A 15093-nucleotide genomic window follows, 5' to 3' on the forward strand; every position below is an offset into this window, starting at 1 on the left:
AAATTTCACTGATTAATTTTGGATATCAGCCAACTGTCTGGTGAGAACCTCGGGAATGGCTTCTGTGTCTGAGTTGTTCAGGGAGAATCCACAGCCTTAAGATGCTTCCAGTGGATAATACTATCAATTGCAAGATAATAGTGTGGTTTTCCTGGATGGGAAAACTGGCTTTCCACTGAGGTACTGCATCTAGGCTAATGGTGTGCATCACCAGAAGGAGAACTGCTGCTGAAAACACAGTTGGATACTGCGGTGCAGTGAAGAGAATGAAGGTGGTTAAAGAATATAGGGATGGGAGGAAGAAGAGACCTGGAACAATTATCTCTTACACTTCTTGCTTTCACTTCTGTAAAGAAGGGTGACCATAACTGATGCATAAAAGTGGATCAGATTGAACATGTTATTCTGCTTATTGTACTAAACAATAATGACCAAAAGTATAGATGCCCTCCTCTAAACAGGTAGGAATAGACAGTTCAATGAATGAGCCTGTAAAGCAGCTAGATTTAAAAACTAAATTTGGACACATAAGGGCATGCAATTTTTTGGAGACTTGTTGCCTCAAATCTTTCCAAACTTGATTGCTCCTTCAGAAGAAGATCCCCAGTGACCATGAATGCTGTATTTAATGTTTGGGGTTTTTGGGCTTATTTTGTGGGTTTGTTTTGGTTTTTTTTGTTTGTTTGTTTTTGTTTTTTGGGTGTTTTTTGGTGTGGGTTTTTTTTGTTTGTTTGTTTGGGGTTTTTTTGGGGTTTTTTGGGGTTTTTTTTGGTTTTTTTTTGGTTTTTTTTGTTTTTTTTTTGTTTGTTTTGTTTTGGTTTTTTTTTTTTTTAATAGAATCACTGTCATTTTGGTTCTAAAACTACCAGCAGTACTGGAAGTAGCACTTCCTAATTTTCTTAGCTAGGACTTCTTCCTTTTTCCCCTGCTATGTGCAGTCTTCTGTAATTAGAGATGGATCACTAAATGGGACCTGATATTGCATGGCAGTCTATCTTTGTCTGACTTCCTTTTTGTTGCTGGATCTTTACCATTTTACAGTTGATCTGGCAGTCATATTATTTCAGTGAAAGTATTCAGTTCAGAGGTTCAAATGTCCTTCATTAGTAGAGAAACTATCCATTTAAACATGTATCCTATTAGATAGAAATAATTGGACCTTTTCTTGTCAAGAGCATGTGTGATTGTTATGTAAAGGGAGAGTCTGCAGTATAATGAGAGGTGCTGTTTTCGGCTTTTAGAGAACAAAATGCATTTTTATGAACTCCCCTCCCTTCTTCTCTTCAAAATTACATTGTCAAAAATAACTTTAAAATATTGGCAGCTGTAACTTAATGGACAACTCAGACTATTATTAACAACACAAGCACAAATGGTTTAAATGCAATGATGTCTCACTTCTGGAGAAAAGATCCAACCAAACTTGGGGAACTGTAATTGCCATAAAAAGCAACAAAGGAAAAGTTCACTTTCTGCAGTTTATCTTGGAAGTTGTCTCTGTGATTAAGATTCCCTTTCTGATGCTCTTTTTGCCATGTTCTTCCTAAAGTGTCAAGGATTATTAAACAAGTTTTTCAGTCAAAACAGATCAATATACAAAAAAAAAAAAAGTTACAGTCTTTCCTTGTGAATATTACTGTGATCTATCAAACATACTATTAGTGCTGGTACATGTTCCCTGTGCCTGTTATGTGGTCAGTCAAGTAGAGCAAAATGTAGTTTGTGGATGCATTGAAGAATGATTATGCTTGCAGTTATTAACTCTCTGACCTAACCTCTAATTATAACCAGAAGAATCCTTGTCAAATGGATTTACTTTCTTCTACTATATTTAATGTAATTATTTTTCCCAAACAGGTACTTGCCTGTTTTAATAATTTTTTCCATGTTGACCTGATCACATGTCACACATTTTCCATTCTTTCTGCCATCTCAGTATTTCTCTTCCTTTATATTTCCCAAGAGAAATGGGACAACTGATTGACATGTATCCCCCCTCTTCACAATGCCATTCTTGCCCTACACAACTGGGGTATTTTTTTGCTAGTTTATATATTTTGAAAGCTTGCCTGAGACAGTGTAAACCTTGCAAAGAAAATTCTTTGTGTTCTTGCAAAGAAAATGTGTTACTCTGTTAATTCATTTTTTGGTTGGTGTGTGTGTTGGGGTTTTCTTGTCCTCACTCCAAGTTAACCAATATCAAATCAAAGTGGTTCCATGTGAAAGGGTTCAACTGACAGTACAGACTTTCTGACATGTTTTTCCTTTGTGTTGAGGCAGAATTCTGTCATGCTCATGGAAAGAAGCTTTTCTAGTACCTTATCAAAAGCACAGCACATTGTAGTGTCCCCCTGTATCCTTCTCTGGGCACTCACCTCAAGTTGCTGAAACTAGGACACCAGAAGCCTAAAGGCACCTTCTATATGCCTGGATATCAGGTTCAATTTCCTGGAAGGCTCTTATTGCATATTTTGCTTATGCATCTTCAATCTACACCTGTCCAAAATAAAGTGTCACTATCCAGGCAGCACACTGACAGGCAATTTAGTCCCACAGTTGGATGTTCAAGACTGGATCCTGACACAGTGTCATCCACGTCAGTTTGTCATATCATTCCTAAACTGAAAGAGCAGAAAAACTATCCCACATATTTGCAACATATCCAGATGATTTGAGTGCTCAAGGTCTGCTGTTAATATTAATTACAATAATAATTTCAAGAGCTTTAAGAGCTACAAGTGTGACGGTGGTCACAAGGGTTTTCAGGATGAGGAAAGAGACGAGAACGTTGACTCCATGATTAGAAGGCTTGATTTTTATTTTAAGATATATACATATACTATAACTATACTAAAAAGAAAAAGAAGGAAGGGTTTCCAGAAGCTAGCTACGCTAAGAATAGGAAAGAAAGAATGATTACAAGGGAGCTGGCTCCGACAGAGAGCCAGCTCTGCTGTGACTGGTCACTGAACCAAAACATCCACACGAGACCAATCACGGATCACCCTGTTGCATCCCACAGCAGCAGAAAATTATTGTTTACCTTTTGTTGCTGGGGCCTCAGCTTTCCAGAAGGAAAAATCCTAAAGAAAGGATTTTAGTGAAAGGGATGTCTGCGACACTACGAGCAACTAAAACACTGGTCTTTCTCTGTGGGTGGTTTCCTTGATGCATTCTGCTTTATCCTGATGCTGTGAAGAGAGCACAATTTTGCAGGATTTTTTTATCACATCACTGGGTCAGATGAGATATTTAAATGTTGAAAATCAAGAGGGATTTCATCCCTGCCTGTGCTCAGTCCTTAAATTTGAAAGTAATTATTTCTATGAAACATGTAACTCGGAAGTGCCTGATTGACAATTTCTATGGAAGAACTGAAGAACTACTTCACTACTTGACCTGGGTTTGATTGTCTGGAAAGTGGATCCTTTGCTTGCTTTCTGGCTGGATAGTAGATGTGCTATTTTCTATATATAACTGGAAAAATCTGGAAGAGAGTTGCCACAATCAAGTCTTTTGGACAGAGGAAGGATGTTTTTTTCCCTTTTTGGTCATGCCCCAGTGACTCTGAGGGATGGAAAGGATTTCAGCTTATGCTACCACTACTTCTGTCCCCCACCACTGCTTCCTGCCCTCAAAGACCTCAGCTCCTATCTATCCTGCCCAAAGCTGACTTGTGGCATCAACAGACTCAGACATGAGCCTTTCCCAGGGCAGGACATAATGAATACTGTGCAGATCTGGGAGTGCTGTCTAAGGCAAGCTAGTGGGCAGATGTCTCCACTTGCCACTGACAGGCAAGCTGCTCAGTTAAAAACCCAGCGTGATTCCTGCAAGCAGCCTGGATGTGAGAAAAAGTCTAGCTGAGTGAAAAGAGAAGAAGAAATCAGGGTAATGAAATATAGAGTACTTTGGAGGTATCATGTACTTAAAAACCTGTGATCACAGCTATAGTTCACAGGGATATAAATAGCTAACAGAGATTTTAAGAATCCTGGTAGCTCCCACTTCTCTAGGTTGATTAAAATTTTTGATAGCTGAGGTTTCTGTGTCATCCTAGCAAACATTAAAAGTACTTAAAGAAAAGCAGCAGGGCTCTGGTTCACAGGCAGAATGTGGTAGATACAGACTTTGCCTTGCTCTGCAATGTTTAATGCATGAGTTATGGTGACACTGAAACATTTGTGGCACCTAGAAATGGAAATTTTATTTTGTAGTGAAACTTCTAAATTAAAGATGTTCCTTACAGAGTACTTTCAATATCCACTTTGAAGGAACAGCTGTTGGCTTCAGTCAGTAGTACAACATTACAATACTTGTAGTATTGTAATCTCTGTGAACCAAAAGTTGTTTCACAGAACCTCCAAAAGTGAATAAACTCACTGTGCTTCCAAAGCGTGTACAAGTATACACACTAAGTGAGAATTCAGTGTGATTTTTAACTATTGTTTTTATAGGTGTAAGGAGAGCCATAGAAGAATTAGGCTAATAAACTTGCAATGTTTTCTCTGTTCCTGAAAAAAAAAAATATTGCAGTTTCATAGTGCAAAGTTGGATCTTTTAAGCAATTTGTTAGTGATATCTTTATTTTCCATTCCCTGTTCTTGAAGTAGTTATTAAGAAGTAGGTAGAAGGCAAGAAGTTTCTTTTTTCCTGAGGCCTGAGTGAAACAGTGGAGTATTTCAGAGTGGCAACGAAAATCTAAAAGATAACATCAAAACTTAACTACACATTCCTGAGGCTTTTGGAAAGCAATATTCCCAAATGTGTGGTTTATAACTGAAAATAAACACTCTACCACTTATGCTTATAACAAGTAGTTTTAGAAGTGTAGATGTGTGGAAGGAAAGGAAGGTTACTTGCCTTGTGGAGGGCGTGTGTAGAGTATAGCTATTTTTGTTTGCATAGTGTTCCCCAAACAGGCTGAAAAGCAGTCAGTTCTGGGTTGTGCAGGCCTGAGCAGAGCCTATAAAAACCCACCTGCAAAATAGTGGAAATGTACTGAGAGGATGACCCATTTCAATTCCCCTTTTTGCTGTGCTGAGAGTACCACCCTTTAGCTGCAGCTCAGGTGAAGCATTATAAAAGTGATTGTGTCACTTCCAAGCAGCCATGCAGACAAATGTTGGGTCTGCAGAAAGTCTAAGCCCTGGGTTCAATGTGAATGGCTCTGCTGTTCCCACAGGTTGATAAATTTTCAGAACATTGAAAAAGTAGGTACCAAACTTGGCAACTGTTTAACAACAGAGTAAACTAGTAGATAGAGCTATTGAAATTTCCTTTCTATAATTACAGCCAAAATGTCAAGATATTGGGTCATACTAAATCATTAATGTTTCTGTTGAACATTAAAAACAATTTTATCTCTGTTATAAGTGAGATACAGACATTTCCTTGATTGCCTCACATGCAGCAGGCTAAAATAAGTCAAAGGCTTCTTCACTTCAGCTGAATATTCCATTTGCTATGCTGTACTGCCACTGCCTACAGTACAGCTCTGTCATCAAAGATTTGTAACTTGGGTCCAAGAGCCTTTCATTAAACACGGAGCTGCATAAAGCTGTTCTAGGCCTCAAGAGCCAAGGGACAGTTAAAATATGGCTTATTACGGTAGCTAATGTTTGCTCAAAAATATATTAGTCTGCTGAGAAAGGGCAGTGGTTTACATTTGTTGGTGATGTCCTTCTGTTGGCAGTCCTCCTGACACACTCCCTCTTCTGTGTATTGCTGTCTCTTTAGAATTCATTTTCTTCTCTCTATATAATAGAATTTAAATAATTCAGTATACTCAGTATCTGGTCAGACGAGGGCCATTTTATTTTACGTTATGATGCATTTACATTTCTCCTTTTTCAGAAAGAAACTTGAAAGTCTAACAACCCAACCCACATAAGTAGGAAGTCATTTTCCCCCATGTAGCTCAAAAGTGAGCCTTAGGAATGAAACACGTCACCAACACCTGTGTCTATTTCTTGCTCTGTCACTGCTGATGCATGAACTTCATCCTCGACACAAAGGCCATGAATCTTTTTGAATAAGGATAGCACTGTCTGTGTGGGGAACATGTAGAACTCCATGGGGAAACATGACCACAGAAGAGCTCTGTTCTTAACAAAACCTGCTTTTGAAGAAGGATTAAGGTAGAATGGAATATAAATTGCTAGTGTTTTGGTCTGGGATGTTGATACTTAAAAAACACAATGGAATGTGTTCTTACTTATTTTTGAAGGCAAAGGCAGTGGGAACGTCTTTGCCTTTGGGCTTTTCTTATTTTCTTCATTACCACTGTTTTAGACACAGCAGAATATGTTTTTTTTGGTAGTGAGACTGGGAAAAAAAAGAAGGTGCACTTGAATTTTGAAAAACCTGGAAGGAATTTCTGGAGGCATTTTATGCAGCAAAAAATGCCGTCTGCAGCAAATCTGTCTCCTAACTTCTGGGAAACTGAACTTTCTACCCAAGACTTTCTTCTTCCTCTAGGGCATCTAGTGCATTTTTCTTCCTCTGTAACAGCGCTGCCAGCAGTGCTCTGAGTCTTGAGTTACATGCTCTTATGGGTCAAGCAATCCTCAGCAGAAGGCACCTGGCAAACTGTTGCTTGCCCTCGTACAATGCCACATCTCTCTGCAGTCACTCAGGTTCACTCACTGGTCAACTCCACAGCTGATCTCTTTCCAACCTCTTCACTTCTTCACTCCCTCCTGACTTCCCACTGTGAATTGACGTGCTATCAGTCAAATAATTCCTTGCACTATTAAGCACTTGTCAGTTTACATCTTTCTAATTCAACTGCTACAGCAAATGAAAAGCTTGGTCTCTGGTTCTTCCTATACACAGTTCTCTCTGTTTGCAGAGAAAGCTTTTTCTACCTTTCCCTTTCAGTGTTGATTAGTATGCCTGTTTATCCCATATATATCCACCTCACATCTCTTGTGAGTGATCATTCTTCAGAATTTGTTCAGGTAAGTCCCTAGTTAATAGGTCTCTGCTATCAAAAGTTTAATTTGGAATGCTATTTTATCACGGAATGTATCCATTGAAAAGGGCAAGCCTTTGCTTTTCTTATTTTCTTAGTCTCATAGAAAGAAACTGGGGCTTTAGTCATTCCCAGCACCCAGGCTGGAACAGAGAAGAGGTGGGACTCAACCCTGGTGTCAGCTGGTGTAACCCTGTGCAGGAGGCACACTGCCCAGTATCCAGGGGTGTGTGTACAGCTTGTCCCCAGCATTTCCCACATCCCTTGACATGCTGGCCAGATGTGGTCATCTTTTGCCCAGGAATGTTTATATATCCCCCCTTCTCTCATCCTCTGCTTGGCTGGCCTGAAGATGTGCCTCAATCACAAGGGATCCCTCATCATCCTGTCATACGAAGAAATGTTTTCATTGGGGTGGAGGATTATTTTTGAAAGTGGTTTTCCTTTTCAGTATCTGCCTTTTCTATCTCTATGCCAGGCTAGTGATGAACATTTTGAGAAATTCCCAGAGGGAACTTTAAGGAAATGGTTTATTCTATTTGCAGAAGTCCTTATTATGTTTAAAAAACTTCCACATGCAGTCTTGTTGTCATGTCTCTTTCAATATAATCCCCCTGTGTAAAGAGATTGTTTTTCTTTCCCTCTTACTCTCTTCTCCCTTCTTCATGAGTTTCCTATTTTAGCCCCTGTTAATTTACACTCTTATGCTCTCTTGTCATCCTTATTTACTCCCTCCCACTTTATGCAGCTACTGAAATAATTGTAGGTGTTTTAACTATTTAAAGAACTATTCTTAAATTCACTTGTGAATTATCAGCAAATTGTCTGTCAGAGATAAGTGCTGACAACAAGTAAACTGGTACTGTAAAATGAAGACTTACTTTTTGTACATTTTTTGAGATTTTAGACTATGGATACCTTATGCTTGCATGATTAAACCTCCATAGTGTGTATGTAGAAGCCAGAGATAATTACCTTGCATGTTTATACAATGTGTTCAGTTTTTCAGCATTTTGAGATGCAACAGCAAAGCAAAATTGATTCCCTTTTAAGGAGTCTCTATAAGTTATCAAATATCCTCACTTATCAGAGACAGAAGAAACAGTGATATCTCCACACAGATGTGAAATACCAGATCTTGGAATTAATGGTGTTGGGACTAAGGAGGCATTTTAGTTTCCAGTTTTGTTCTGGTGGGGTAGTAGTAGCAGAAGCCAGAATGTATTGGCCTTGGAGGCTAGCTTTACCTACTAGCTAAAATCAGGACTCCAAAGACCAAATAAAAGATGTTTCTGGTAACAAAGGAACCTGAAAATCTATACAGTTGCCCTCAAGGTGCTGGGTGATTGTTGAGCTTCGCCTGACCTCAGCCTTGCATGCTGCTTGTGTACAAAACAGCCCCTGAACAGACTGCCATTAGCTGAAAGTACCGCTTGTGGTAAGAGCAAAAAGTACGAATTTACACTTGCAAGAGGAAAAATAGATATCTTAAACCATGGCATTGGGCAATGAAAACAGGTGGCTTCAGCTTTCTGCAGTAATGCTTGGATATAAGGTATGCTTCCTTTTCCCATAACTCACCTACTGGAACTGAAACTGAAAATTCCTTTTTTTTACAGCTGCAGCAAATACAGGCCCAATCCTTTTTTCTTTATTTTAAAAGTGATAAAAAGAGATCTACTTAGACTGCAATGTGTGCTGCAGTAGTAACAAGGCTGCAATATTTCAGGCTCCCAAACAAAGCTATTGTATCCCATGTACAGACCTAAAAAAATTCTGGATATTTTCTTTCTGTCTTCCTTCTCCTTCCTTGTTTCTTTGTTTGTCTCTTTTTTTCCCCCAGATATCTTAATGTATCTGTTGGTCGTCAGCATTTATAGCTCACTACATACAGGATGTGTGAGAGGATTCAGGAAAGTCACTAAATGATGTCTTGCTTTTTAGCACTAGCTTGAAGAGCTTTTCTGCACAAGATCTCTCATCTTTTATTTCCTCTAACTTCTGTTTCTGGGATACAGTAATTTCAGCATGTAGGATACTAAATGCTCACTTGAAATTTCTGTAACTCTTCTTTCTATAGGAGACACAACAATTCCTGCTTTCTTTAGCATTAGGCAATGTACCTTGAGAGGCTCATCCTTTTGTTGCCTGCCTCAAAGGGACTGCACCAAAATGAAACAGAACTTCTTGTAGCCAGAACAAGGAAGAAAAGAGACCTGAATATCCTCTCTTAGGCTGTTGCTATGATGGTGTGGTCTCTAAGGAATGACACTTTAAGTAATTCTTGAGCTGACTAGAAGGAAATCTGACCTGATCTTCTTTCTGAGAGGAATATAAGAAGAATAATAAAGCAGAAATGGTTGAAAATACTTTCTATTAATTGGCATGCAAAGTAACAGATATAGATCTTCTCCCTTAATGATTCCACTCAAACTTACCTGAAAACAGGAGGTAGGATGTCTATTTTATTTTTAAAAAAATATTTTATCAAGACCTGAGTGGAAGTTATTGCATAATTGGCTCAGTTCCAATTGCAAGACAAATTTGTGAGTTATTGGACTCCACTATGGGCTGGGGTATCCCATTGTACTGGAGCTGTAGCATCTGCTGGGTTTGATGCACATACAATCATAAGACTCATGATTGTGACGCTCTTGGGCAGAGTTCATAAATTTACTCATCATCTAACCTTCACTTTTTTTTCATGCACACTACAGGAACAAGATCAATTATTCTTCAACAGTTTCCCCTTTTTCAGATTGCATACTTTCTGATGTTTTATATGCTTAACTGTCTTCTAGGAGGAAAATTCTTCCAGTAGTGGAACAGATTCCCTAAGCAGTGGAGAGATTCCTCGAAGTCGGTCAGAGGGGACTTTGATTGATGTGGATGACCGGGCACCTTCAGACAGCTACAGTATGGCTCTTCTGCTATTTTCTGTACTAAGGCTCTCCAGCTAAAGTCTTTATTTCTGCAAAACTCTGGGTCAGGCAGGCTGGGAAGAAGAGTTGAAATCCTTAATGTTACATTAACAAATGCTACTTAGAGTAAGTTTACCGGGGGTCAAGGTGGGGAAGAGAGGAGAAAGTTCTTAGCCAAACTAGATTAATTTAGGGTTTTAAGAGCATGAAGGCAGGTTAATTTTGAGGTTAGATGAATTTAAAAACTGAAGTCTTGGCAAAGTTGATTTAATCTCTGTGCTATTTTAACCCCAAAGCTGAGAAAACTTTGCCCTCTACAAGGTAGGCATTCTCTTCGTTTCTTGTCCAGTAGCAGCTATAACAGCAAGCCTGACACTTGCTGTGTAAGTTGTGGAGCAGGAATTATTTCTTTGCTGACATGCTGCACCCCAGTAATTGTGCTGTTGTGCTTTCTCATGCTCTTGGCATGAGAAAGCGTCTGTCCCAGTGACTCAGGCTCTGACAGAGTTCTCTGCTTATATCTTTCCTGTAGAAACATGCCCTTTAGGATGGGGAAAAAAACCCAAACACAACCCTTATGTTTATTTTGGGCTTAATTAATCTGTATTTTTAATATGCTTTACTGATCTGACTGTAATAAAATCACAGCACAAGGAAAGATTTTGGCCTATGGGCAGAGACAAAAAAACTTTTCAGTGGTGCTTGCACAGCATGTCCCCCTCTGGTGACCCTGGTTAAGACAAAGTGCTCGAGGAAAAAGAGGCTGCCCCGGGCTCAATCCCCCTGGCAGCTCACCTGGAAGGCTCTTGTCAAGACAATATTAGAGCTGTGTAGATAGGCAGCTAGCAAATAGGTAAATTCCACCTTGGTACTTCCAAACTGGGAATTTTCCAGAACCGTGGAAAGACATCACGGTTTTGGCTTTTTATTATAATTTGTAAAAGGAAACAAAAATAGAAGTGCTAACACTTAATTATTGTTTTTTCTTTTTGTGGCTCTATGCATGTCATGCTTGCATTTGACCAGTATAGAATAACCTTGGAAATGGAAAGTACTATGGAAGGTGTAATAATGTAAGCTATAGCTATGGTGAAAAAAAAATAGAAATACTGCCTTTTCCCTCTAAAATTTAAACTCTTTGCAAGAATATATAAAGAAGGGATGGTATAGCCATATATACATGGCTATATATTTCTGTATATAGCCTCTATATACAGAAAAAAATGGCAAAATGAAGTAATAGAAACCCTTAGCATAAAAAGTTGCAGATATTCCATTGCAAGAAGGGTGAGTTGCAACCAACTGTAAACCAGTTTCTCTGAACAATTGTTAATATAAAATGTAAGGACATCTCTTCTTCAAAAAAAAAAATTATTACTGCTAATACTGAGATTTTTATTAGAAAACATGTATAAATACCACTTGCACACCTGGATTTGTCTATTTAAATGCAATCTCAGAAAATTAGTAGTCACACAAACATTCCTCTCCAAACCTGAAGTTGTACAAGGTCTCATAAATTATATCAATGATTGTTTTCTAATGGAAAGCTAGTATAACAAATTCCACGCACATGGAGACAAATTGTAAGAGTGCTGCTATCAATTAAATGCACATGTACTAGCATGAAAAGGAATCTTGAATAATGCATTTATCTATACAGTCTGCAGTATTTGAAAAATGAAACTAGCTGTTTTATCTTTGCAAAGAGACAGACACAAAGGAAAGAAGTCCACAGCATTTTGTAAGAGGCCAAAGATTAATGGAATATAATGGTTTGAACCTATGGAACTTTATCATACTCTATGCTAATTAATAATCATATGAGTTGATAATGATCAACACCACAAAGAAGTGTCTTTACATCCTTCAACACCAATTTGCTATTCAGTACTAATTTGTTATCAGTCTTTCTATTAAGTAAGATTCTTAATTAAATCAACTTTGATACTGTTTAAAAACCTGAAGGAGAAATACTGAAATTATCTATGTGTATTTGAGGAGGAAAATTTAGTCACTTCTTAGTTTAACAAACTATCAGTTGGACATGAATGGAACATCTCAAGTCTCCGTGCTTCAGGAAATGCTTCTTTTTTTCTTTTAAACAGATGCCAATGAAAGTAAACTGGATTTGGATATTGACTGGCCTAGTGTATTCAAACATGCACAATCTGTTTCCAAGACTAATCCTTTCTGGAATGAACTGTCAGGATCCAACCCTTTTGTACATGACATAGCTGCTTCCAATAGAAACGAAAATAATAAGCGTCTTTCTATCTTAAAGGAAAAACCTTATTTGTTCTCTAAAATTTCAAGCAATAGGGACTCTTTGGATTCCTCAGGTGATGAGCTAGATATTGACTGTCTCCTAAGAAAGGCTTCAACAAGAAGATCTGGACGATCCAAGAGTGTCTCTGACTTCCTGGATATAGTTGATAACCAAAGATTTAATCCTCACAAGACAGCTCCTCAAAAAAACACAGTTTCTGATATGACATGGCTTCAGAATGACCGTGAAGCCTACAAGATGGCTTGGCTGAGCCACCGACAGCTCACCCGGTCCTGCCTGGATTTGGAAGCCATGAGCCACAGCCCTGGGTGGGCACAAACACAAGCTACAGACATTCATGTAGTTTGTAAACTGAATCACGAAGGGGGCTCAGTACAGCTACCTGACTCAGATATCAACATTCATGTCCCTGTGGGTCATGTATTACCAGGAGAATTCCAAGAAGTTGGTTTAAAGGCTATCCTTAACCCTCCATTGTCATGCAACAATGAGCTGTCCAGCACAGTAAGTCCTCTGATAGAACTTACACTCAGCAACCTCAACACAAGTGAAGCCATTTTCCTAGAAGTGAAAGTTGCAGCTAAAGTGAAGAGTGATCCACTCAGCCAAGTTATGAGTGATATTGTGTGTTTTTTTAGTCTCAACAAAGAAGGACCTTTTAAGAAGCTAGAGAATTGCTATATTTATCAAGATACAATACAAGTAAAGCTAACAGACCTAAGTCATGTGATGTATGCAGTGATTGCCATACAAGCAAGCAAAATCCAGCCTCCAGCAACTAACGTGTGGGACTATGTCCATAGAACAGTCTCAGTTGGAATTTATGGTCCCAAATACATTCATCCATCTTTTACAGCAGTTTTTACAGTCTTTGGTCACAACTACATTCCAGGAAAACTCACGATTTGCGATATAAAAAAGGGGGGGAAAAGTATGCCTCCTGTGGTGTTTCAGCTGTGGGGAAAGCATACATTTCTGCTTGAAAAACCACAAGACCTAAACATTTCTTTGATATCCTGTGATCCAGACTTTCAAGTAAAAATGGAAGATCAAAGCAAAAATATTAAAAAGGAGGAGTTGAAAACTGGTGAAATGGTCCGCCAACAATTCCTGTTTTCCATGCTTGGATGCAGGGAGATGCATTTCTTTGTTTTCCTTGTTCAGATTAAAATCTTGAAAAGTAGCCAAGTAACACAGTTCCATGTTACAACTCCTGATCCAGCTCCAAAATTAAGTGGAATTATTAACAGGCCAAAGCGCCTACAAAACCGCAAGGAAATCAAGTCTGCACCATGGCTTTTGATACCAACAATAAAATATCCAAAGTTTCAAGACAAAACTTTGAGTGTCAACACTTATGGAGTGGCTTTGAAAACTGTGTTACGTCAGAATAAGATTGACTATTTGCTGGAATATTTTAAAGGAGACACAATAGCACTGCTTGGTGAAGACAAAGTTAAAGCCATTGGACAAACTAAAATGAAAGAGTGGTACGTGGGAGTTCTCAGAAGAAAGATTGGTCTTGTACATTGCAAAAACATTAAAGTGATTCCTAAGGAACAAGCTATGGACACTGCTGATAGTGAGCTAACAACCAGGAATCTTGTAGAACAAATTGCATTGCCATTCAAAAAACTGACTTATATCTACTCAGTAGTTCTGTCTACAGTATCAGAGAGTGTTTATGACTGGAGAGCTTTAGCTGAGGTGTTGGGATACTCACATATGTCTTTGGATGACTTTAATGAGGCACAGATTGATAAAGAATCAGAAAGAGTTGCACATGTTGTGAAAAAGATGAAGCAAGACTGCCATGCTAACAAAAAAAAAAGACTATTTCTTTATGAACTCATTGTTGTAAGTATTGCATGAGCTAACTGGCTTGTTGGGAATGTATTAACAAGAAACTACTCATTAGTAATGTAGGAACAAGAAAACATGATTCTGTATCCTTGCAGGATCTTTATAAACCTGAATATATTACTAAAAGTTGTAGTCACCAATAGGTGGAAAATACATCCAAACTCTCATGAAGAATAATACTTTGACAAATTCATTCTGAACGGTCTTCTGTTAATGCTGCATGAACTGTGTTCATTTAGTAGGTTGACTAAGATTACTTTTCTGGTTTTTAAATAGCCATGATTGAAATTGTTTTGTCATTTGTCTTGGTAAATCACTTTCCTGAGAAATTCACATTCCTGTTGTGAAATATTAAGTAACACTACTGTACTGTGGGAATTCCACTATACATACATAGATATAGATAGGTATCATCTATCTGTCTATATATCTATCTATATCTATGTCTATACCTATATGTCTAGATCTGTACATATACATAGATATTTGTCTATGGTAAGTTGCATGTCTAGCTTAGCTTCATATAATTAAAAGGGACATCTCAATCCAAATGTTGAGGGCAAGATTTTTCTATCCACACCTTACAACTTCATAGTCAATGCTGTAGTGGCCTAAGAAGGATTTTGCAAGTATTTCAGTATGCATTTTCATGGACCTCATTTGTAAGCCATTGGACAACTTCTATGTGACTAAATACTGCCAAATGTGAATCAAAAGTTTATTCTAATTACTTCCAAGTAATAAGTGGTACTCTTAACAATCCTAATTTACTTACTGATCTGTGTGCAAATTAGTTTGAAATTCATGGTCACTTAATACTCTCCTTGGCTCTTTTTGACAGAAAATTTGACCAACATATAAAGGGACAGAAGATAATTAAATTTCTGATATGCAAATAAAGTATTACAAAAATGGATGTTTAAGAACTCACATTGTAGCTATTCATCTAAAGCCTTTTGACTATCCTGAACTGTAAACCTCGACTGAGTTTACTTCTCAAAACTAGTCTAACCCCTTTGAAGTGTTGACAGAACTTTCAGCAG

General features: G+C 38.1%; 1 protein-coding gene across 1 annotated transcript in view; it reads left to right on the plus strand.

The window, feature by feature from the left end:
* MACC1 (MET transcriptional regulator MACC1) overlaps nt 1–15093 on the plus strand; it is a 33786-nt gene that overhangs the window by 10583 nt on the left and 8110 nt on the right. Inside the window, exons 2-3 of the mRNA XM_005421761.1 lie at nt 9778–9892; nt 12006–14044. Coding sequence (XP_005421818.1) covers nt 9778–9892; nt 12006–14044 — 2154 coding nt within the window. The remainder of the gene's footprint in view (nt 1–9777; nt 9893–12005; nt 14045–15093) is intronic.

Source organism: Geospiza fortis, unplaced genomic scaffold (assembly GCF_000277835.1).
Source record: "Geospiza fortis unplaced genomic scaffold, GeoFor_1.0 scaffold95, whole genome shotgun sequence".
In the NCBI taxonomy this organism is placed as follows: Eukaryota; Metazoa; Chordata; class Aves; order Passeriformes; family Thraupidae; genus Geospiza; species Geospiza fortis.